Source organism: Dendrobates tinctorius, unplaced genomic scaffold, assembly GCF_039654945.1.
Source record: "Dendrobates tinctorius isolate UK_male_01 unplaced genomic scaffold, ASM3965494v1 ptg000046l, whole genome shotgun sequence".
NCBI classification, from domain to species: Eukaryota; Metazoa; Chordata; class Amphibia; order Anura; family Dendrobatidae; genus Dendrobates; species Dendrobates tinctorius.
The window spans coordinates 28,586,120-28,609,693 of record NW_027361714.1 but is presented as its reverse complement, the minus strand read 5'-3'; the positions used below and the strand labels follow the sequence as shown (position 1 = coordinate 28,609,693).

Here is a 23,574-nt window from a genome sequence, read left to right as displayed (position 1 = left end):
TTTCATTTACATTTATTCTGTTAGTCCGCTAAGCCTGACTTGCCTTGTTTTGCTTTTTATTTGATTTTACACACTGGGCTTTTCCCAAAATGTCCATGCATCACGTATCCTAGGATAGATGTTAAATGCCTTATTACTTTGGAGTACCACGGGACACTAGTATGGGGCGACTTTATACAAACGGCACGGTGTAGTGGAATGGGAGAGTGATATCCTGCACCAGAAATTGCAATAACATTTTCCTGCAGATTTGTGGCATAAATAAAACCTACTAATGTATGTATGGGGAGTTTTAGACTGTTAAAATATGCCAAATTTATCAGTTGGTCATGAATTTGCTGAATCTTGTAAGGGTCTAGTCTAAGGTCTTATTTCCGCTGCATGATTATTATGAATGCGTGATTTTAGGAATTGTTTAGCAATCTTGCAGATGCTGGTCACTTGTTGAACTAGCAAACCAGTAGAGTTGAGATGAAACTACGACTTTTTTTGCCCTAGTCGGACCAGTTTAATCCAAAACAAATTTTGTTTCATTCGGGTTTCACGAAACCCGATCCGACCAAAGTCGCTCAACTCTACAAACCGGTCATTCATTGCGTTAAAATCTTTGGTGCTGAACAAAAGATCATCATTGTCTTCTGTCAACAGGACCTGTGCTGCTGGGAACAAAGGCAGCGTATGAGCACAGAACCATACCGATGGTTCACAGTGCATCTTTAAAGACATCAAGATCCTATCCCAATATGTAGTAGATGTAATAATAATGGCAAATACCTCCAATTAGAATTGTAGCATAGTTCTTCTGATTTGCTATGTCGCTTACCACATAACTGTCACTATGTGATTGGTCGTAACCATGGATCCCCAAGCTGTTGCAATGCCCTGCACATGGGGTAAATGACATAGTGAATCAGAATAACTTAACTAAACTGTGTTCCAAATTATTATGCAAAAAGAGTTTAGGAGTGATAAGGTTAGAATTTTTTTGTTTGTCATTTAAACTCATTGATGGTGATGTGTGTCAGGGCTCTTTAGATCACTGAAAGCAATTGCAGATACCTGTGCAAATTAGTTTGGCAGGTGTGTCCAAATAAAGGCAAGACTACTTAAGAAGGCTGTTCCACATTATTAAGCAGCCTACATTTTTTGCCAAAATGGGAAAGAAAAAGGATGTGTCGGCTGCTGAGAAGCGACAAATTGTGGAGTATTTAGATCAAGGCATGACTGCAATCAACATTGCCAAGACACTTCATCGTGATCATCGCACAATCAAGAAGTATGTGGCTGATTCCCAGCACACACGTGTGCGTGCTGATAAGGAAAAATTGAGGACTCTTTCCAACAGGCAATTGCATCAGGTTAAAAGAGCAGCTGGAAAAATGCCTTGTCATAGCAGCAGACAAGTTTTTGAAGCTGCTGGTGCCTCCAACGTCCCCCCGAACAACAAGATGCAGGGTCCTTCAGAGGTTTGCTGCTGTGCGTAAGCCATCCTGTCGACCACCTCTATCCACTGCACACAAGCAGAAACGGCTCCAGTGGGCCAAACGATACATGAAGACTGACTTCCAAAATGTTTTGTTCACCGATGAGTGCCGTGCAACTCTCGATGGTCCAGATGGATGGAGTGGAGGATGGCTGGTTGATGGACACCCCATGAAAACACGGCTAAGGCGCCAACAAGGAGGAGGTGGAGTAATGTTTTGGGCTGGAATCATGGGGAGAGAGATTGTCGGCCCCTTTAGGGTCCCTGAAGGGGTAAAGATGAACTCCATAATCTATGTGGAGTTTCTAAAACAGCACTTCCTGCCATGGTTCAAGAGGAAGAACCGTGCTTTCCGCAGCAAGATCCTTTTCATGCATGATATTGCACCGTCTCATGCTGCAAATAACACATCTGCATCTCTGGCTGCTATGGGCATAAAAGAGGACAAACTTATGGTGTGGCCACCATCTTCCCCTGACCTCAACCCCATTGAGAACCTCTGGAGCATCATCAAAAGGAGTGTCTATGATGGCGGGAGGCAGTTCACATCTAAGCAACAGCTCTGGGTGGGGATTCTGTCCACATGCAAAACAATTGAAGCACAAACCATCCAAAAACTGACAAATTCAATGGACCAGAGAGTTCAGAAGCTTCTTTCCAACAAGGGGTCCTATGTGCAAATGTAACATCCCCTAGAATAAAGTTTTGACTTGAAAACTGTTTGATTTCATTTTGTAATAAGCTGATAATGCTCTGCTGTGCATAATAATTTGGAACATGCATTTTGAGTGTTTATTTCTAAAAATATACTGTTTTCATAGGCAGTTTGTTCAAAAACATTGCAATTATACTAGAATATTAGATGACTGGAAAATAACTGACTGCAATTCATATAGGTAATTTAGAGAAAACATGAGGAAATATTTTTTGCATAATAATTTGGAACACAGTGTATATTTCTAATGGGAGGTATTTGCTAATATTATTATTACACCTACTACTTATTGGGATAGGATCTTGGCGACGGCAAAAACCCCTTTAAAGGTGCTTTCACACTGCGTTCAGGCACGCCTTCAGTGGCCCCGTCAGTTTTTAAGTCCGAATCCTCCACAAAACGGGATTTAGACATGTGCGCCTTTAGACGTTTGAGGCCATAGACTATAATGGTGCCGGCAGAGCGAACGTGTGCTCTGCCGTGCATCATTTTCGGGCATATACTGGAGGCGGACACCCAGACCAGCGTCGGACTGGCCCACCGGAGAACCGGTGGATTCTCCGGTGGGCCCTGGCATCTGGTGGGCTCTGGCACCTGCTGGCATACAGGGCCAGCAGTTGCCTAGGGCCCCCGCTGCTCCAGGGGCCCCCAGCCAGTGGTGTGTCGCACACCATGCAGCTGCTATGGGGGCCCCTGCCAGCGGAGCAGCAGCGGGTGTCAGGAGGCAGGAGTCCCTGTCCCCGCTGCTAAAGAGAAATGAATATTCACTGCGAAGCAGTGAATATCATTTCAGGTCTCCACCCCCAGAGGCCCCGCCCCCAGCCCAGTAAGCCGCTCTGCAGACTACAGCTGTAAATCAGGGCCGGCGCCGCCCTCAGTCCTCTGCTCCTGGCTCACAGCCAGTGCGCGATGACGTCACTACATCGCGCACCCGCTGTGTGTCTGGCAGAGGGGGCAGCTCCTGACACTGAAGCCGGGATCAGCGTGGGAGCGAGGAGGAGAGGTGAGTATTGTGTTTTGTTTTGTTTTTTATATCTCTCGCGCTCTCTATCTGTCTCTTTCTATCTATCTATCTCTCTATATATCTCTCTCTCTATCTCTCTTATATCTATCTATCTTTCTATCTCTATCTATTATCTAGATCTATCTCTATCTATTATCTATATCTGTCTATTTCTATATCTATCTCTATCTATCGCTCTATCTTTATATCTATCTTTCTATCTCTATATCTATCTATCTTACTCTATCTATCTCTATCTATTATCTCTATATTTATTATCTATCTAGCTACCATCTATATCTATCTATCTTTATCTATATATATCTCTATCTAATATCTATATCTATCTCTATACCTATCTATCTATCCGTTATCTATCTCTATATCTTTTCTCTGTATCTATCTATCTCTATATCTATTTCTCTCGCTATCTATCGCTCTATCTCTATATCTATCTTTATATCTATATATCTATCTCTATATCTCTCTATAGCTATCTATCTATATATCTCTATCTATCTCTATATCTATCTCTCTGTATATCTATCGCTCTCTCTATATCTATCTTTCTATATCTATATATCTATCTATCTTTCTCTATCTATTTATCTCTATATATTTTCTCTGTATCTATCTCTATATCTATATCTATCTATCTATCTCTATATATATCTATTATCTCTATATCTATTTCTCTCTATATCTCTCTCTATATCTATCTATTTATCTCTATCTCTATATCTATCTCTCTGTATATCTATCTATCTTTCTATCTCTATATCTATCTTTCTCTATCTATCTATCTCTATCTATTATCTATATCTATCTCTATCTATCGCTCTATCTCTATATCTATCTTTCTATCTCTACATCTATCTCTATCTGTCTTTCTATCTATATCTATATCTATCTATTATGTCTATCTAGCTATCTCTATTATCTATATCTACCTATCTCTATATCTTTCTGTCTTACTCTATCTCTATATCTATCTGTTATCTCTATATTTATTATCTATCTTTATCTATCTATCTCTATCTATTATCTATATCTATCTCTCTATCTATTTATCGATCTCTGTATCTATCTCTCTATATCTACCGCTCTCTCTATCTCTATCTCTATCTATCTTTATATCTATATCTATCTATCTCTATATCTATCCATTATCTCTATATCTATCTACCTATCTATCTCTATATCTATCTCTATCTGTTTCTCTCTATATCTATCTCTATATCTCTCTCTCTATTGCTATCTATATATTATCTCTATATCTATCTATCTACCTACCGTATATACTCGAATATAAGCCGAGATTTTCAGCCCGTTTTTTTGGGCTGAAAGTCCCCCTCTCGGCTTATATTCGAGTCATATACACCGGGGGTCAGGGGGAGGGGGGCGGGGGTGTCAGGTCATACTTACCCGTCCTGACGCTGTGTCTTGAGCCCCCAGCTTCTCCCCGTGCTCTCTTCCTGCCTTCAGCGGTCACGTGGTGCCGCTCATTAAAACTCATGAATATGCGCATATCATGAGTTTTAATGAGCGGCACCACGTGACCGCTGAAGGCAGGAAGAGAGAGCGCGGAGAAGCTGGGGGCTCAAGACACAGCGTCAGGACGGGTAAGTATAGCGATACTCACCTGTCCTGCGTCCATGGCTGCTTGCTGCTGTCTGTCATCGGTCAGTGACTTCAGACAGCAGAGGGCGCGGTGACGTGGTTAGTGCGCACCGCGCCCCCTGCAGTCTGAACGTCACTGACTGATGACGTGGCAGATAGCGGTGAGCAGCCATGGACGCAGGACAGGTGAGAATCTGACACCCAGCGACGGAGAGGTGAGTATGTCATTTTTTTTATTTTTACATGCTGCAGCAGCGGCAGCACATGGGGAAATAATCTTAAGGAGCTTCTAATGGGGGCAGTATATGGGGGAACAATATAGAGCTTCTAATGGGGGCAGTATATGGGGGAACAATATGGAGCTTCTAATGGGGGCAGTATATGGGGGAACAATATGGAGCTTCTAATGGGGGCAGCATATGGGGGAATAATCTATGGAGCTTCTTATGGGGGCAGTATATGGGGGAACAATATGGAGCTTCTAATGGGGGCAGTATATGGGGGAACAATATGGAGCTTCTAATGAGAGCAGCATATGGGGGAATAATCTATGGAGCTTCTTATGGGGGCAGTATATGGGGGAATAATCTATGGAGCTTCTTATGGGGGCAGCATATGGGGGAATAATCTGGAGCATTTCCCACCCTAGGCTTATACTCGAGTCAATAAGTTCTCCCAGTTTTTTGTGGCAAAATTAGGGGGGTCGGCTTATACTCGGGTCGGTTTATACTCGAGTATATACGGTATACAGTGGGGGAAAAAAGTATTTAGTCAGTCAGCAATAGTGCAAGTTCCACCACTTAAAAAGATGTGAGGCGTCTGTAATTTACATCATAGGTAGACACTCAACTATGGGAGACAAACTGAGAAAAAAAAATCCAGAAAATCACATTCTGTTTTTTTTTTCATTTTATTTGCATATTATGGTGGAAAATAAGTATTTGGTCAGAAACAAAATTTCATCTCAATACTTTGTGATATATCCTTTGTTGCCAATGACAGAGGTCAAACGTTTTCTGTAAGTCTTCACAAGGTTGCCACACACTGTTGTTGGTATGTTGGCCCATTCCTCCATGCAGATCTCCTCTAGAGCAGTGATGTTTTTGGCTTTTCGCTTGGCAACACGGACTTTCAACTCCCTCCAAAGGTTTTCTATAGGGTTGAGATCTGGAGACTGGCTAGGCCACTCCAGGACCTTGAAATGCTTCTTACGAAGCCACTCCTTCGTTTCCCTGGCGGTGTGCTTTGGATCATTGTCATGTTGAAAGACCCAGCCACTTTTCATCTTCAATGCCCTTGCTGATGGAAGGAGGTTTGCACTCAAAATCTCACGATACATGGCCCCATTCATTCTTTCATGTACCCGGATCAGTCGTCCTGGCCCCTTTGCAGAGTAACAGCCCCAAAGCATGATGTTTCCACCACCATGCTTTACAGTAGGTATGGTGTTTGATGGATGCAACTCTATTCTTTTTCCTCCAAACACGACAAGTTGTGTTTCTACCAAACAGTTCCAGTTTGGTTTCATCAGACCATAGGACATTCTCCCAAAACTCCTCTGGATCATCCAAATGCTCTCTAGCAAACTTCAGACGGGCCCGGACATGTACAGGCTTAAGCAGTGGGACACGTCTGGCACTGCAGGATCTGAGTCCATGGTGGCGTAGTGTGTTACTTATGGTAGGCCTTGTTACATTGGTCCCAGCTCTCTGCAGTTCATTCACTAGGTCCCCCCGCGTGGTTCTGGGATTTTTGCTCACCGTTCTTGTGATCATTCTGACCCCACAGGGTGGGATTTTGCGTGGAGCACCAGATCGAGGGAGATTATCAGTGGTCTTGTATGTCTTCCATTTTCTAATTATTGCTCCCACAGTTGATTTCTTCACTCCAAGCTGATTGGCTATTGCAGATTCAGTCTTCCCAGCCTGGTGCAGGGCTACAATTTTGTTTCTGGTGTCCTTTGACAGCTCTTTGGTCTTCACCATAGTGGAGTTTGGAGTCAGACTGTTTGAGGGTGTGCACAGGTGTCTTTTTATACTGATAACAAGTTTAAACAGGTGCCATTACTACAGGTAATGAGTGGAGGAAAGAGGAGACTCTTAAAGAAGTTGTTACAGGTTTGTGAGAGCCAGAAATCTTGATTGCTTGTTTCTGACCAAATACTTATTTTCCACCATAATATGCAAATAAAATGAAAAAAAAAACAGACAATGTGATTTTCTGGATTTTTTTTTCTCAGTTTGTCTCCCATAGTTGAGGTCTACCTATGATGTAAATTACAGATGCCTCTCATCTTTTTAAGTGGTGGAACTTGCACTATTGCTGACTGACTAAATACTTTTTTGCCCCACTGTGTGTGTGTGTGTGTGTATATATGTGTGTGTGCGTGTATGTGTGTGTATGTATATGTATATACACACACACACACACACACACACACACACGTAAGTCAATTCTTAGTGCCCCTCGTTTAATAACAGAAAACCCACAATGGTGACAGAAATAACTTGAATCTGACAAAAGTAATAATAAATAAAAAATCTATGATAATGAATAAATTAAAGTCAGACATTGCTTTTCCACCATTCTTCTGCAGAATACTTCCATGTGAATGAGGGCTTTAAATGTCCTTTTAAAATACCTTGAAAATAAAAACTTCTAGCTCTCTAGGAATAATGAATTTCTTGTAGACTTTGTACCTAACACCTTACCAGCGCATTCATTCATCACAAGTATCTTTTGATCTGTCCTAAAAGTTTGATATGGAAAGAACCTTTTTATTTCATAGTTTTTACCATTAATTTAATTCATATGGCACCTATAGGCATATGATGTCTTTATACGTTTGAGAAATTTAAATGTGAACCCGTATAAAAGAATTTGTACCACTACTAGAAAATAACTTTGAATGCAAGTTGTGATATTAAGTGATTGAGCCATAAAAGACGGGCTACTTCATGCAGCCATGATGCTTTGTTTTAAGCCCCCCGTTACACATAACAATGTCCCAGCGATCCCACCAACGATCCGAAATGATGGGATCGCTGGGACATCGTTGGGCTGATCGCTGGTGAGCTGTCACATAGACAACCCCAGCGATCAGGAACAGCGACGCTGGTTTCTAATGTAAACGTCGGGTATTCAGGAGCTGCGGCTCCTGGATACCCACTGTTTACATTAGAAACCAGTGTCGCTGGTCTCTCGCTGCCACACACAGCGATGCGCGCTGGCCAGTGGGAGACCAGCGATCGAAAAACGGCCCTGGCCGATGCTGCACGATCAGCGATACCCGGCAGGGGGGCCGGTCGTTGATCCCCGTCACACACAGCGATATCGCTGGAGAGATCGCTGATGTGTCACAAAATCAGTGATCTCGCTAGCGAGATCGCTGTGTGTGATGGGGCCCTAAGTCAGGTGACATGGTTACTGTTATCTCAAAGGTGGGCAAGTAACTTACATTGCAGGGTCATTAGAAATAGAACAGGATCATGTTCTGGCAGTTGCATCAAGGTATTTAATGGTGCTGAATAATTAAGTATCAGTTACTGCAATATTCAAGACTTTTACGCTGAAAACCCACATGTAGATTTTCAGGCGGTATTAAGCCAAAGTTAGAGGAAAATCCATCAGAAAGATTAAAGTGGAGCTGTCACTTGTTTAAAAAAATAAAATAAAAAAATCTCAGAGCTCCGCTGATTTTGCAACTTTTTTCCAATTTTTTGTATTGCATCACTCCATTGCAGTGAGATTAACATTTATTGCTTTCAGAGAGCAATATGTGAAATTTCTGCTTTCAGACCAACCAACCAGTCTTATATTGGGGCATTCACTTTCACCCCTCCTTCACAGATGCAATCAATCACCGAATGGTAGTTGATCTAACAGTTTGGGAGGGAAGTGTGAAAGCGAACGCCCCGAGAAAAGCCTCTGAAGAAACTCCGAGTTGGACGGCAAGCAGAGATTTCACATATTGCACTCCAAAAGCAAGAAATGTGTGTATCTCTGCAAGGGAGCAAAGCTGTACAAAACAGAAAATAAGGTCCCAATCGAGAGAGCTCATGGATATTTCAAGGTATTGAACTTTTTCTTTTTTTTTTTTTTTTTAAAGCATGGTACTGGTCCTCTTTAATGGGAATCTGTAAGCAGTTTTTTGCTATCTAATCTGAGAACAGCATAATGTAGGGGGCCAAAACACAGAATTCAACGAGAAGTCCCTTCTCAAGCTGTATGCTGGTATTTACTTACACTGAAGGTTTTATCACCAAGACAATATCATTGCTGTAACTTACTAGTGTGCGGTCACTGGTCCAACTCCACCTCACTGTATATAGCCGTTGTATATAGAGAGCCTGGTGTAGGTGGGGGCAGCTTTCTCAGCTCTGCTGCATTGCTAAATCTAAGAACTCTGTATCAGAACGACTGCACTCGGTAATCTAAGTGATACATCATTGGATTCAGGGTCTCTCTACCTACATCAGGCTACTCTAAGATGGGATAGCAGAAACCTGCTGATAGATTCACTTTAAATATTTAAAGTCTTGACGTATTTTAAATATTTCTTTTAGTATATCCTTTATATGTCAGTTTCCTTTTATATCCACACCTGGCTTTTCTTTAGAAAACTACATCAAGGACTGCAAAAACTTTAGTGGTGATTTTAATTGCACTTTTTTACAGCCAAAATGTGAAGCCCATTCACTTGCGTTACAGTGCGATGCAGCTACTGCATTGAGCGATCTTTTGGCCGCGTGACCTGTCCCTTCTAAAATCGCTCACTAGCCACCGCCTTAGACGACCCCCTGTAGGATGGAAAAGCTTTATCATCTATTTTTAGTTTTTACATGTTTTGGACATTATGTACTTTGTTCATGCCGAGATTTATGGAGAATGTTGGGCAAACGGTTGGAAGTACTTTTTTTTTTGGCAGGGTAAAGGTTAATTTATAACTCTATTAAACCACATGTTAAAATTTCATGCAACAGAGCGATGCCAATGGTTTCCAACCTGAGCGTGTGCCAAGCTTGCAATTTTGTGATTACATTTCTGGATTGATGTTCTTTTAATAACAACATTAGTCTGTCTAGAATTATCATTCAGAATCCATTACATTAGCCGTTTAAACAATAATCCAGAAAAAAATGGCGCTTTGGGGTAATTTATTGCATCTGTCTCTTTTTGACAAAGGTTAACGCGAATGAGGATTGAACTGGCAATTGAGTAAGACATGAATGTTCAATGGGTTATGAAGACCAAAAAAAAAACAACTTGAAGGTCACAAATTACAAAAGAATTTGACAGGCTAAACTACTTTATTTGTAGGCTGAAATGGAAAACTCTTTACATTTTTATAGTGCCTTTTAAAGGGAAGTTATCATAACATGACCTATTGTTGAAATCCGTTTTTTTGTTAGTTGTATTTTTCAAGTTTTTGGCATTAGTTTATCACATCACTATATTGAAAAGAATAGCATTGGTAATTTTTCAGTTTTCACAGTGGCTGCTGGGGCTTTTTTTCCCTAAAGTTTCTTTCTACTTTTGTCCTTTTGAAGAAGAGTTTTCAGCAGGCTCCTTATCAGCAGAGGTTACAATTACAAGTAATACCGCTACTGTAAACACTGCTCACAATAAGAGATCTCACAGCTGACCATGCCCTCCTTCCTATCATCCTGTCCACTGATCTGCACAGGCTTATTAGATTTGTTTCCCTTTTTTTTTTTTTTTTTATCCTACAATCGTGTATTGTCACCATGTCATAGAATATGGACTCATTAACGGCATATCATATTATCAGGATTATATTACCATTCTATTATGTAACCATTCTGACCTAGATACTCAAAGTAATACAACAGCCTCATCAGGTCTGAGAGCTCTTTTGAAATTGCTGTCCATTGAAAACAAGAGAATCACCTAGTCACAGGCAAGATGACAAATAACGAATCAGTGGGGTTCGACCAGTGAAATCCACACAGATCAGCAGAGCGATGCATTTTTATCCCCGACAGGGTACTCGCATTCCCCCTACAAAATGCGGTGGGCAGGTAGGGTGCCTGACTGGTGCGCTATTCATTCTGTATGGCCACAGCCCCATAAGGAATAAATGGAGAGACAGCGGAGCTTGCACAGTGCCACCCATTCTGCTAATTGGTGTGGTTCCCAGCGGATCAATAAGTTAGGTGATGACTTTGCTTTCACTGGACACCCCCTTTAATAATCCCTGCAGTTTGTAATGTGACATTTTGTGACAGATTCACTATTCTAACATGAGCTGGAAAGTTCTAACTTCTCTAATATTTGTGAAGCACTCACATATTTCACATCACCTTCATGTTTTATTGAGGTGACAGTAAATGCGTAAAATGGCAAGTAATGAAAACAAATGAAAATGAATATAAATGGAATTGTCCAAGTCCATAGTCTTACAGCCTGACTTGTGCTTCATTTTAGGAGGTTGTACCTTTGACGATGGACCAGCCGCCTGCGACTATCACCAGGATCTCTATGATGACTTTGATTGGGACCATGTGAGTGCGCAAGAGCCGCATTACCTGCCTGCAGAAATGCCAAAAGGTGAGCTAATTGGCCATAGACTTCAGAGGGTTTGAGAAGAGAGACTTTTTTTTTTTTTTTTTAAATTTGGAAACCCTGTTTCATAGCATATTTAATTTTCATCTCCTTTGTATACAATGAAAGTAAAACTTTTTTTTTGTTTTATTTAAAGTCATAAGGCTTGCATTGTTGGATGACCTGCTTGGCCCCTTTTACTGTCTGTCCATTCACCCCCCCCCCCCATGTGGTGTAATGGAGATTATATATCAAGAGTTTTATGCTTCTGACATGAGGGAAGGCCATATAGTTGCTAAATTACACTTCTGTGCACTACCTAAAAACAATGGTCTACTACACCCCCACTGCAAAATAGTGGGGAAAAAATAGATTTATAAAAAAAATTAAAAAAAATGTTAATGTATAGATAGCATATTAAAGGGATTGTCAGTGTTATTTATTTTTTTTATTCTATGTTTCTTGGGTGTAAAAATAATAAAGTGCAATGTTAATAATATCTGCAAATAACTCCAAATAGAATGTAGTGTAGTTCTTCGGATTCACTATGTCACTTACCGCCTGTGCAGGACACTGTAGTAGCTTAGGTATCCATGGTTACAGCCACTCATAAAGTGAGATAGTTGCTTGTGGTCGTAACCATAGATACCTACCTAAGCTACTGCAATGCCTGCACATGAGGTGATATTGAAAATCAGAAGAACTATTACATTTCTAATTGGAGGTATTTGCTAATATTATTATTACACCTGCTACATATTGCGATAGGATCTTGGAGATGGGAAGACCCCTTTATCTGTGCTGCCCCTCGTCTTTAATATGGTTGCAGCATTGAGATCATGACTGGTGACCAGGCCTAATTGGGCATCTTCTTTAAGCCCAGTGATTGGCTGCTGCAAGCATGCGATGTTGTGATCTCCCCACTGACGCCTGATCTACAAATACCAGAAACGCATGCGGAGACTCTGTGCGCGACTAGCAGGGGGGGTAAGTATATTTGACTTTTTGGAGGAAGCCTGTGGATTAAAACAAAGTAAAGCCACACAGCGCTTCTAGCATTACCATAAAATGTCTATGGTGCAAGCCGCTCACGTTGCCACTTTAAGTAGAAGTATCGGTACACCTTAATTGTAAGGCTATAGCCTGCTGCTGGAGAAAGCAATAACCGTAAAATAGTGGTCTATATAGTCTAGTCTGTAGTGGTCTCACCTTGTGGTAGGACCATTAGACAAATATGGCTGCTTGCCCTCAGTCTACCTTACAAAACCCTTTTTTTAATGATAATCACTGTATGTGAACGAGACCCCGGTGTCTCTATCATCCTAGGGACAGGGATAGTCGGGGTGACCCTAATTCAGCGATCGGGTAGGGTAACAGTCCCTTGCCACTAGGGTGCACTAGTGATGTGTGAATAAAGGGGTTGTCCAACAAATGTTTGTTTTTTAAAGGGTCAGAAAAGCATAAAACTCCCACGACAGTAGTGGCTTACATCTTGCCAGTCCTAAGCCCCTTCCAGTCCAGCACATTCCAAGTTCCCCTTTGCTCTTGGCGTTCCCCTGTTCCTTTTTGGAAATGACTGGTGATTGGCTAAACCGCGACTTTCTAGGCATCTAGAGGGAGCAGGATGTAGAGACTTCCAGAACTCAAAACTCCAGGGCCCGGCTAGGGCAATTTAATAAATATATATATGTATTTAGTTTTTTTTTTCCCCATGAAACAGTGGTAAAACTCATGAAGCGCGTGCATCTTCAGCTCGGCCGGCCATCCCCGTGTTTGTAGGACATCCTCATCTGTTTCCTCTGACATTGTGAAGATATTTTTAGTGCGTTTCTGAAGTAAAAATCAAACGGTTCCAGACATAAATCTCCCATCTCCTTGGATAAGAGTACAATCAGAGAGCTTGTGATTTATGCAAATGTTGGGATTGTTAATTACCATAGAGAATAGGTAATGAATAGCTGAAGAGGTACGGCCTCGCTGACCTTGCCTGCTCACCTTTGATGAACAGCTTAATCGGCTGTTCTAAGACAGAGCAATACTCGGGAAGAATGAAAGCATCTGAAATTTTGCGACTGTTTCAATTAATATATTATTATGTAATTAATCATTTGATTGAGGTCGTTGCTACTTACGGAAGTCTTGCTTTTTGGCAAATTGAAAAGGACAACGTTTATATTTTTCTTGTAATTGCTTCAGTTTAGCTGAGCAGTGATAGGCCAGTAATGTGGCTGAGGACGTGTTCCAGTGATGGACGTGATTTACAAATGAGCCCCTTGTCCGAAGCTCATACTGTCGCCTATATGTGCGCCAAAAGTCCAAACTGATTTACGGCTGATCATTGCAGTGGCGGTAATAGATTATTAATGTGACTTTTCACTTGATGTTACATTATGCTTCCTTTAGCAACAAACTTTGTCCAGCTACCGAGAAAATGATCTCTCTCGATGTCACGTAATTATGCATTTTGGAAGAAAAAAAAAATCAATAAAAATGTGAATATAAATAATAAAAAGCATCCACTATGAGCTCCAATAATTTAACTGAATTACTGTATATACTCGAGTATAAGCTGACCCTAGTATAAGCCGACCCCTCCTAATTTTGCCACAAAAAAACTGGGTAAACTTATTGACTCGAGTATAAGCCTAGGGTGGAAAATGCAGCAGCTACTGGTACATTTCAAAAATAAAAATAGATACCAATAAAATTAAATTTAATTGAGACAGCAGTAGGTTAAATGTTTTTGAATATCCATATTGAATCAGGAGCCCCATATAATGCTCCATATAGTTCATGATGCTCCATACAAAATACACCCCATATAATGCTGCACAAAGGCTAATAATGGCCCCATAAGATGCTCCATAGAATAATAGGACCCATATGCTGCTCCATAAGGCTTTGTTCACACATAGCAGTTTTTTTTTTTGCGGCTATTTTAAACGCACGATTTTGCAGCGAAAACGCAAAAAAAGCATCCCATGCAATCCTGTGTGATTCTGCACATGCTGTGCTAATGCTGCGGATTTTTCCGCGGCGAAATTGCATCACGGAAAAATACGTAGCGTGTTCATTATTTGTGCGGAATCGCGGGAAAATCCGCACACAAAGGAATGCATTGTTCTGCTTACTTTCCGCATGTGGCTATGCCCACCATGCGAAAAGTAAGCAGAACATTTGCAGATGGTACCCACTGTCCGGAGGACAGCAGACTGTCCTCCAGGCTCTGGGTACCATATCCCTGTTAAAAATAGAATTAAAATAAAAAAATCGTCATATTCTCACCTTCTGGCGTCCCTCGCAGTGCCCAGGCCTCAGCGATGCTCCCGGCAAGTCCCGTTCCCAGGGATGCCTTGCGACAATGACCTTTGATGATGTAGCGGTCTCGCGACACCTTAGCAGTCTTGCGAGACCGCGACCTCATCAAAGGTCATTGTCGCAAGGCATCCCTGAGAACGAGACTTTCCGGGAGCAACACGATGATAGGGAACACTGCGTGGGACACCGGAAGGTGAGAAAAACACGATTTTTTATTTTAAACTTTTTATCTTATTACTACTGATGCTGCATAGGCAGCCTCAATAGTAAAAAGTTGGTCACACTCGTCAAACACTTTGTTTGACAAGTGTGACCAACCTGTCAATCAGTTCTCCAAGCGATGCTACAGATCGCTTGGAAAACGCTAGCATTTTGCAAGCTAATTACGCCTGCAAAGCGCTAGTTTTTCCGCGGGAATTTAAAATGCGAATTTCTTGCATAATTCCCGCAGAATGGAATATGAATATGCTGCTCCATAGACTATGCCCCCATATGCTGCTCCACAGAGCATGCCTCCATATGTTGCTCCATATATTATGCCCCTATATGCTGCTCCATATATTATTCCCCCATATGCTGCTCCATATATTATTCCCCCATATGCTGCTCCATATATTATGCCCCCATATGCTGCTAATAGATTATGCCCCCATATGCTGCTCCATAGATTATGCCCCCATATGCTGCTCCATAGACTATGCCCCCATATGCTGCTCCATAGACTATGCCCCCATATGCTGCCCCATATATCATGCCCCCTATATCATGCCCCCATATGCTGCCCCATATATCATGCCCATATATCATGCCCCCATATGCTGCCCCATATATCATGCCCCCATATGCTGCCCCATATATCATGCCCCCATATGCTGCCCCATATATCATGCCCCCATATGCTGCCCCATATATCATGCCCCCATATGCTGCCCCATATATCATGCCCCCATATGCTGCCCCATATATCATGCCCCATATGCTGCCCCATATATCATGCCCCCATATGCTGCCCCATATATCATGCCCCCATATGCTGCCCCCATAAGATGCTCCTTAGATTTATACGCCATATGCTGCCGCTGCTGCAAATAAAAATAAAAAAAATGACATACTCACCTCTCCGTTGCTGGGGGACAGGTGTCGGTGTCACTGCTAGCTCAGGACCCGGCACCTGAGAGAGTCACCTGTCCCCGGTCCATCGCTGCTTGCTGCTGTCTGCCACGTCATCGGTTAGTGACGTTCTGGCAGCAGAGGGCGCGGCGCGCACTAACAATGTCCCCGCGCCCTCTGCTGTCTGAATGTCACTGACAGAGGACTCATCAGACAGCAGCAGGCAGCGATGGAGCCGGGACAGGTGAATATAGCCTATACTTACCCTGTCCTTGGGCAGTCTCTGCAGCCCCGTTCTCCCACGGTCTCCCTTCCTTCCTTCAGTGGTCACGTGATACCGCTCATTAAATTCATGAATATAGGCATATTCACGAGTTTAATCAGCGGTACCATGTGACCGCTGAAGGAAGGAAGAGAGACCGTGGAGAAGCGGGGGGGGGGGGGGGGGCAAGTATGACCTGACACCCCCCTCCCCTGCCGACCCCTGGTATATGACTCGAGTATAAGCCGAGAGAGGAGGGGGGGGGAGACTTTCAGCTTAAAAAAAAAAAAAAATGGTCTGAAAATATCGGCTTATACTCGAGTATATACTGTAGTCATTTAGATTATACGTTTCTTTGACACATTTTCTTCCCGCATCCTCACTAAAGGTTACTACTGTCTGTTTGTTTCTATCAGCACTACATCTTTTTAGTGCTGCCATGTTCTGTATGCACAGCATACATTCTAAAAGGGAATTTGTCAGCAGGTTTTTGCTATTTAATTTAAGAGTAACATGATATGGGGTATGAAATCCTGATTCCATGGATGTATCCATTATTAGGCTGTGTTGTAGTTTCTATACAGTGTTTTATCAGCAGGAGATGATCACTGCCAGGTTTACTGTGCAGTCAGGCTAACTTGTGTAGTCCCGCCCCCACCCCTGATTGGCACCTTCCTGTGTACACTGTGCCTTGTCAGCAAGCTGCCAATCAGGGCTGTGAATGGGGTTACACAAAGAGCAGAAAATTTAGCTATGCTGCATCTACATTTAGTAAAGCTGGTTTCATAGGTTGAAGGTGGACACAAGTCCATCGAGTTCAACCTATAGCCTAACATGTTGATCCAGAGGAAGGCAAAAACCCCATGGGGCAGGCACTAATGGCTCCATATTAGGGGAAAAATTCCTTCCCAACTCCATACGGCAATCAGACTAGTTCTCTTGATCAACACCCCACCAGAGAATCTACTGCATATAATCTCTAAGACATACAGACCCTCTTTGAATTATTGTAGTGGATCAACCGTTCCAACATCATGTGACCATGTGGAGTCAGTAAGCCAAACCTCCAACTCCTCAATTTCCCTGACTCCCCACAACTCCAACTCCACAGCACTGGTCACTACTGAGCATGTGCATAAAGTGCACCACAGATTCATCTCGACTAAAAGCCCAGATCCTGAGATTAGGAACAGGACAGATATTTATAGGACACGTCATAACTTCCCAAATTCTTATGAAAACATTTACAGCAGATCCTGCATCCTGTACGCAATGTATTACCGTATATAAATTTTATACCGACTCAGACTCCACAGCCTTGCCATTCCATAGTCTCACTGCTCTTACAGTAAAGAATCTGTGTTTATGATGCTTAAACCTTCTCTTTCCTCCAGATGTCCCATCTCAGCCCTAGGTATAAAAAGATCATTATAAAGATCTCTGTACTGTCCCCTCATATATTTGTACATTATAATAAGATCACCACTAAACCTTTGTTTTTCCAAACTGAATAACCCCAAGTTTAATAACAAGTCCACACATTCCAGTAAGTGACACATCCCTGGAAGCAGTGTTAGGCTGCTCTCAGATTATATAGCAAACACCTGCTGGCGGATTCCCTAGAAGTCTGTGTATTAGGCTTGTAGCAGTTATCCTGATAGCAGTCCTTGCTTACCGTAGGCACAGAGCTTCCCCCTTTTTTGTGCGGCTAATCACATCCTCTGAACTCTGCTTTTTTACATTTCTCAACTGGCTGTTATTGATTCCCACAAAAGAGTGATGATCAGAATCTCACATCTCGGCCAAAGTTTTCACTTATAGTGCTTTTTAGAGCTCTTAAAACACTTTCATTGCTGTTTGGTATCCATTTTCTCAGACACTGAGCTAAAAGATATGGAGTCAGGGGGTACATTAAAGACGCTGTCGGGATCACCCGAGAATGCGCCAGCGGAAGAAAGCTATAAATAATGACTGCACCACAATAGAGATTATACGACTGAACTTTCTATGGATAAATGGATGGATGTCAAAAATGTCCTGTTGTGGCTCATGTTTAGGACAGAGATGCTCACGTGTTCCTTGCAGATGGAGCCATCCGACTGATGGAAGGAACTGGTGGATTTACATATGCTCAGCAATGCGGTTTTCTTTAATTGACAATTTTCTCATTGTTGAAATTTTATAATGAAGCCCCCTTAATAGCACTGTCTACTACAACACCTAACGAAACCCAAACACAACTCCATTAGACAAAAAAGGGACAAATTAATAGAATTAATAGGGAATTTGTCAGCAGATTTTTGCTATGTAATCTAAGAAGAGCAAGATGTAGAGGTTCTAGTGATGTGTCCCTTACTGGTGCAGTTTAGATAGAATCCCTGTTTTGTCTGATGTAGATTTAGCAGAGCAAAGGCTTCTGGGCTGTGTATGACCCCACACGGACGCCTTAATGGCAGCTTCCTGTGCATACTATGCATTGTCAACAAGCTGCCAATAAGTGGTGAGGGTGGGGCTACACAGATTAGCCTGACTGCTCTGCATGTGTGATGTAGTCCTGCAGTGATAATCTCCTGCTGATAAAACACTGATTGTATTGAAAGTAGAACACACTTCCCTGGAATCAGGCTCTCTTGCTCTACATTATGCTGCTCTCAGATTAATCCTTTCACGGGTCTCCCCCTTTTGATGTGGGCTCCGGCGTTGAGCCCACATCCTTTCCGACACGTGTCAGCTGATTTCAACAACTGACATGTGCTCTTAACAGCTGCGGGTGGAATGGCGAGCCACCCACAGCTGCCAACCTGTTAAATGCTGCTGTCAATATCTGGTATCGGTATTTAACATGATCTTGCTAGAAGCGCATCACTAATCCCGCCCATCGGTACCCATCTCACATAGCAGCGGGTCACCGATGGGTTGGCATGGCAACCCAGGGCCTGCAGTAGATCCCTGTGGTTGTCTTTGCCAGGTAGCCTAGCGGTCGGCACTCATAGCAAGTGTGCATTTCTGCTACACAGAGCAGGGGGTGCAGCATAAGCGATCGGATGATTGGAAGTGTAAATAGTAAATAAAATATAAAAGTTTAAATCACCCCCATTCAAAATAAAACAAAAAAATACATATATTTTGCATCGCCACATTCAGAATCTCCCGATCTGTCAATGTATACCAAGAATTAATACGATTGGTAAACGGCGTAAAGAAAAAAATTAAAACACCAGAATTACGTTTTTGGTTGCCATTACATTGCATTAAAATGCAATAATGGGCAATAAAAACATCCTATGTACACCAAGATATCAATAAAAATGTCAGCCTGGCGTGCAATAAATAAGCCCTCACCCTGCCCAAGATCACAAAAAATGGAGACGCTACATGTCTCGGAAAACGACCCCCCCCCCTTTTTTTTTTTTAATAAACAATCTTTGTATTTCTTTTTCACCACTTAAACAAAAAACAACCTATACATGTTTATCTACAAACTTGAAATGACCAGGAGAATCATTATGGCATGCCAGTATTGGCATTTGGTCAACATGGTAAAAGAAAACTATTGTTACATTGCACTTTTTTTTTGCAATTTCACCACACTTGGAATGTTTTTCCTGTTTTTGAATCACTATATGGCAAGACCAATGGTGTCGTTCAAAAGTACAACTCGCCCTGCAAAAAACACGCCCTCGCATGGCGATATTGATGGAAAAATTAAAAATGTATGGCTCTGGGAAGAAGGGGAGCGAAAAAACCTATGTGAAAATGGTGTGGAGGTTATGGGGTTAAAGGGGCACTGTCAGAATGACTGTTCAGACCCTTGGTGCATAATGGCGGGGCCAATCATTTCTATAGATTTTTCCCATTTGCTTGCTTTCCATCTATCTTCACCCTTGTCTGGCTCTATGAAGGCCGAGCTGTCAATCAAAGAGGGGGGTGCAGATTGAGGGAAAAGGAGATGGGGAGGTGCATTCAAACTGGCCTTTCCTTAGTGCTGTACTTGGCTTGAACATACATTTTGTGCTGACAGTTCCTTTTTAACTACATTTAAGATTTTTCAATTTTTCTATGGTCATATTCTCTTTGAAGGCAACCTGTCTCCAGTTTTTTTTTCTCTTATAAATTATGCCTATGAGCTTTAAGATCATAAGAATGGGGATACCGCAACCCCTTTATATCCTCAGATGGCCCCTGCATACCTCAGAAAAGTCTTGCACCTGCGCAGTAGAATTGGGGCGCTGCATCGGCGCGCCTCACTGTTGCCCATTGAGCAGCCAGTGATTGCACTGCACAGGCGCAAGACTTTGGGCACTATGTGGATGACAGATAAGTGTCATCAACTTGCAGTTAGAGGAGACGGAGTTGGAAGGGACTGAGGTGGCGATCACAGTGCGGAGACAGCCATCTGACCAGACAGCGCAATTTACATCCTGCGCGGAACAATTGAGATATGCAAGTGCACGTCTGAGGATACAAAGGACTTGCAGGAACCTCATTCTTATGATCTTAAAGGTGATGGGCAGGGTTAATAAGCCACAAAACGGTTGATGTTAGAAATATTACAACTCTAACAAAAAGGAAGCTGCCGCTGATCAGCAACAACTCACAGCCTGATGCTCATTTTCTCTATTGCTTCTGTGGGGAGGTTGAGCTGACGGACAGGTCTGTCTGTAGTAAGAGACAGGGAGATAGCGCAGTGTAGGCTGAGATAAGGAGAAAAGGGTGTCATGAGGTAGTTTGACCATTAGAGGGCAGTGGGGAGTATAGGAGAGTGACTGTGTAACTGCCATTGGTCAAAGGTTACTGTCAGGTGATAGTGGGCGGAGCGACTGGGAGTATAAGAGGTCAGGGAAGGTTCTGGAAGTTACAGTCAGCCAGGGGAGCTCACTAGAGAGGAGAGTTTGCTGTAGGTAGAAAGATGGAAAAGGCCTACAGAGAGCTACTGACAGTGGAGACGGTCATGGGGGGGGTGACCCAAAAGGACAGTGGCTGCGGACAGAGACAGACTGTGAGTATCAGGTGGACGGCGTACTCTAAAGGGCGAAACGCTGTGGTGAAAGTGCCTAGGGCAGCCACAGCGGGAAAGAGCCATAGAGGATACCACGAACGGTAACACGAGGAAGAGAAAGTACCCGGGTCTGTGTAAAAAGTGAATTGTGGTCAGATCCTGTGATGAAGTACGGTGGTCGTCCGAAAAGCGGCCAATAAAATCTGAACACAACCCTTGTCTCCATCTCATGTCTGCCAGCGCCATGAAGTGGGTCACCCCCCAGTCCTGTTGGATCAGCACCACCTAATCGCCTCCCTCAGCCTGACCCTACACTTCGTCCAGGGGTGAAACGCGCGTCGTGCTGTGGGTGGCTTTAGCAGCTTCTTTTTTTGGTAATGTCTGTCTAGTCTCTATTTTGTCCACAGTCAGCATCCACAATTTAACTTGCTCAAGTACCACACTGGTCTACATAGCTTGTGCCTGTAGCAGAGTAAATGTATGTTCATGCCTGATATAACATGCTCTGATTGGGCTGCCTATAATAAAAAATATTTAATTTTATCAATTCTGTCTCTTCCACCTTTTTTTTTTATTATTATTTTAAATTTACTAACTGTGGAGTAACTGTCACTTTTCAGTCCCTGGATTATTTATTATTTTTTTTTTTACAAATTAATATTCAGGCTGGTTTCTTCCTGTACCACTCCAGATGGTTAACAGGCGTTTCCCAATGTACACTCATGTAAGAGACCTGACAATCTCCTGGAGTGGTGCTGGGAGAGGCCGACTGGAGGTTGCACTGAACCAGTCTGGTCTCTGCCTATAGTCCCCAGCAGGATCTTTATACTGTGGGAGCACTGGTACAACCAGTGTTTGGTTCATGCAGCCCGTGTTTTTGCTACATCTGTCTGTGCACAGCATATTATTTGAGGGCTTCCGAAACTCCTTGTATATACTAGAAGTTGGGACCTGTAGTGGTAATTTACTGCCCCTACACAAGGCTGCTTAGGCTGGCAAATCTACTTAAAATCTCTATCAATTACATTTTTTACATTGACTTTTGGGACATTTTTAGCGTGCACCTTTCTAGATCAAAAGTAATACGTTATCTTGGAGGTGTGCTTTGGCTTCCTTAACTAATAAGTCTGAATCCACTAAAACAGACCTTGGCAGACTACGCCCTGCAGGCCACATCCGGCTCTTTGGCTGTTCCTATTTGTCCCTCGGAAGGAGACGGCAAAAGGGGTAAAAGCAGTGGCTTTTCGGGTTGCATGCTGTGGCTGTCCTTCCTACCCATGTCCAACATTGGGGGGAATATGTGCGGCCACTCTTATGTGTTTGGGACTGTGGGGGACATCATAATGTTTTATAGGGTTTTGGGGAGACCATGCTGTTGCTGTTCTCATTCTGTGTTGGGGGCCGTGGGGATCATACTTTGGGGTCTTCATTCTCTGGGGAGGCTGTGGGGGATCATACTGCGAGGGGTCCTCCTTTTGTGTTGCGGGACTGTGGGGATCATATTGTGTAAGTTATCCTGTGTTTGAGGGCTCTGGGGAGTCTTGCTCTATGGAGGGAGGACTATAGAGGCTCTGGGGGCCATACTATGTAGAGAGCTGTGGGACCATGATACTGTGTGTGGGGCTGTGAGGACACATACTGTTATGGGGCAAGACGTTGGTCATAATACAACTGCTGAATAACAGGAGCAGTATGATTTACGGCTTTTTTTTATAAATTTTATAAAAATCCGTGAACTATGGCTATGATAATGAAATTAATAATAAATTTATACATATTAGTTTGTTAATGACCATATTGAACAGAATTTAAATGTAAATGTATTGGCTCATCTCCCCGCAGTAGTCAGTCTTTCATGTGGCCCTTTGGGGAAAATGTATTGCCCATCCCTCCACTAGAAGATAATTAGTACAGGATTTTGTGTGGCATTAACCCCTTCACCCCCAAGGGTGGTTTGCACGTTCATGACCGGGCCAATTTTTACAATTCTGAACACTGTACCTTTATGAGGTCATAACTCTGGAACGCTTCTATGGATCCCGGTGATTCTGACATTGTTTTCTCGTGACATATTGTACTTCATGTTAGTGGTAAAATTTCATTCAAATAACTTGCGTTTATTTGTGAAAAAAACGGAAATTTGGCAAAAATTTTGAAAATTTCGCAATTTTCCAACTTTTAATTTTTATGCCCTTAAATCACAGAGATACAGCACACAAAAAACTTGATAACTAACATTTCCCACATGTTTACTTTACATCAGCACAATTTTGGAACCAAAATTTTTTTTGTTAGGAAGTTATAAGGGTTAAAAGTTGACCAGCGATTTCTCATTTTTACAACACCATTTTAATTTTAGGACCACATCACATTTGAAGCCACTTTGAGGGGTCTATATGATAGAAAATACCCAAAAGTGACACCATTCTAAAAACTGCACCCCTTAAGGTGCTCAAAACCACATTCAAGAAGTTTATTAACCCTTTAGGTGCGTCACAGG

At 42.5% G+C, this 23,574-nt stretch overlaps 1 protein-coding gene across 13 annotated transcripts in view; it reads left to right on the top strand.

The window, feature by feature from the left end:
- Positions 1-23,574, top strand: part of PTPRK (protein tyrosine phosphatase receptor type K) — a 445,942-nt gene that overhangs the window by 68,484 nt on the left and 353,884 nt on the right. For all 13 annotated transcript variants that reach the window (XM_073575792.1, XM_073575782.1, XM_073575786.1 and 10 more), the window contains exon 2: positions 11,269-11,391. In XM_073575792.1, coding sequence (XP_073431893.1) covers positions 11,269-11,391 — 123 coding nt within the window. The remainder of the gene's footprint in view (positions 1-11,268; positions 11,392-23,574) is intronic.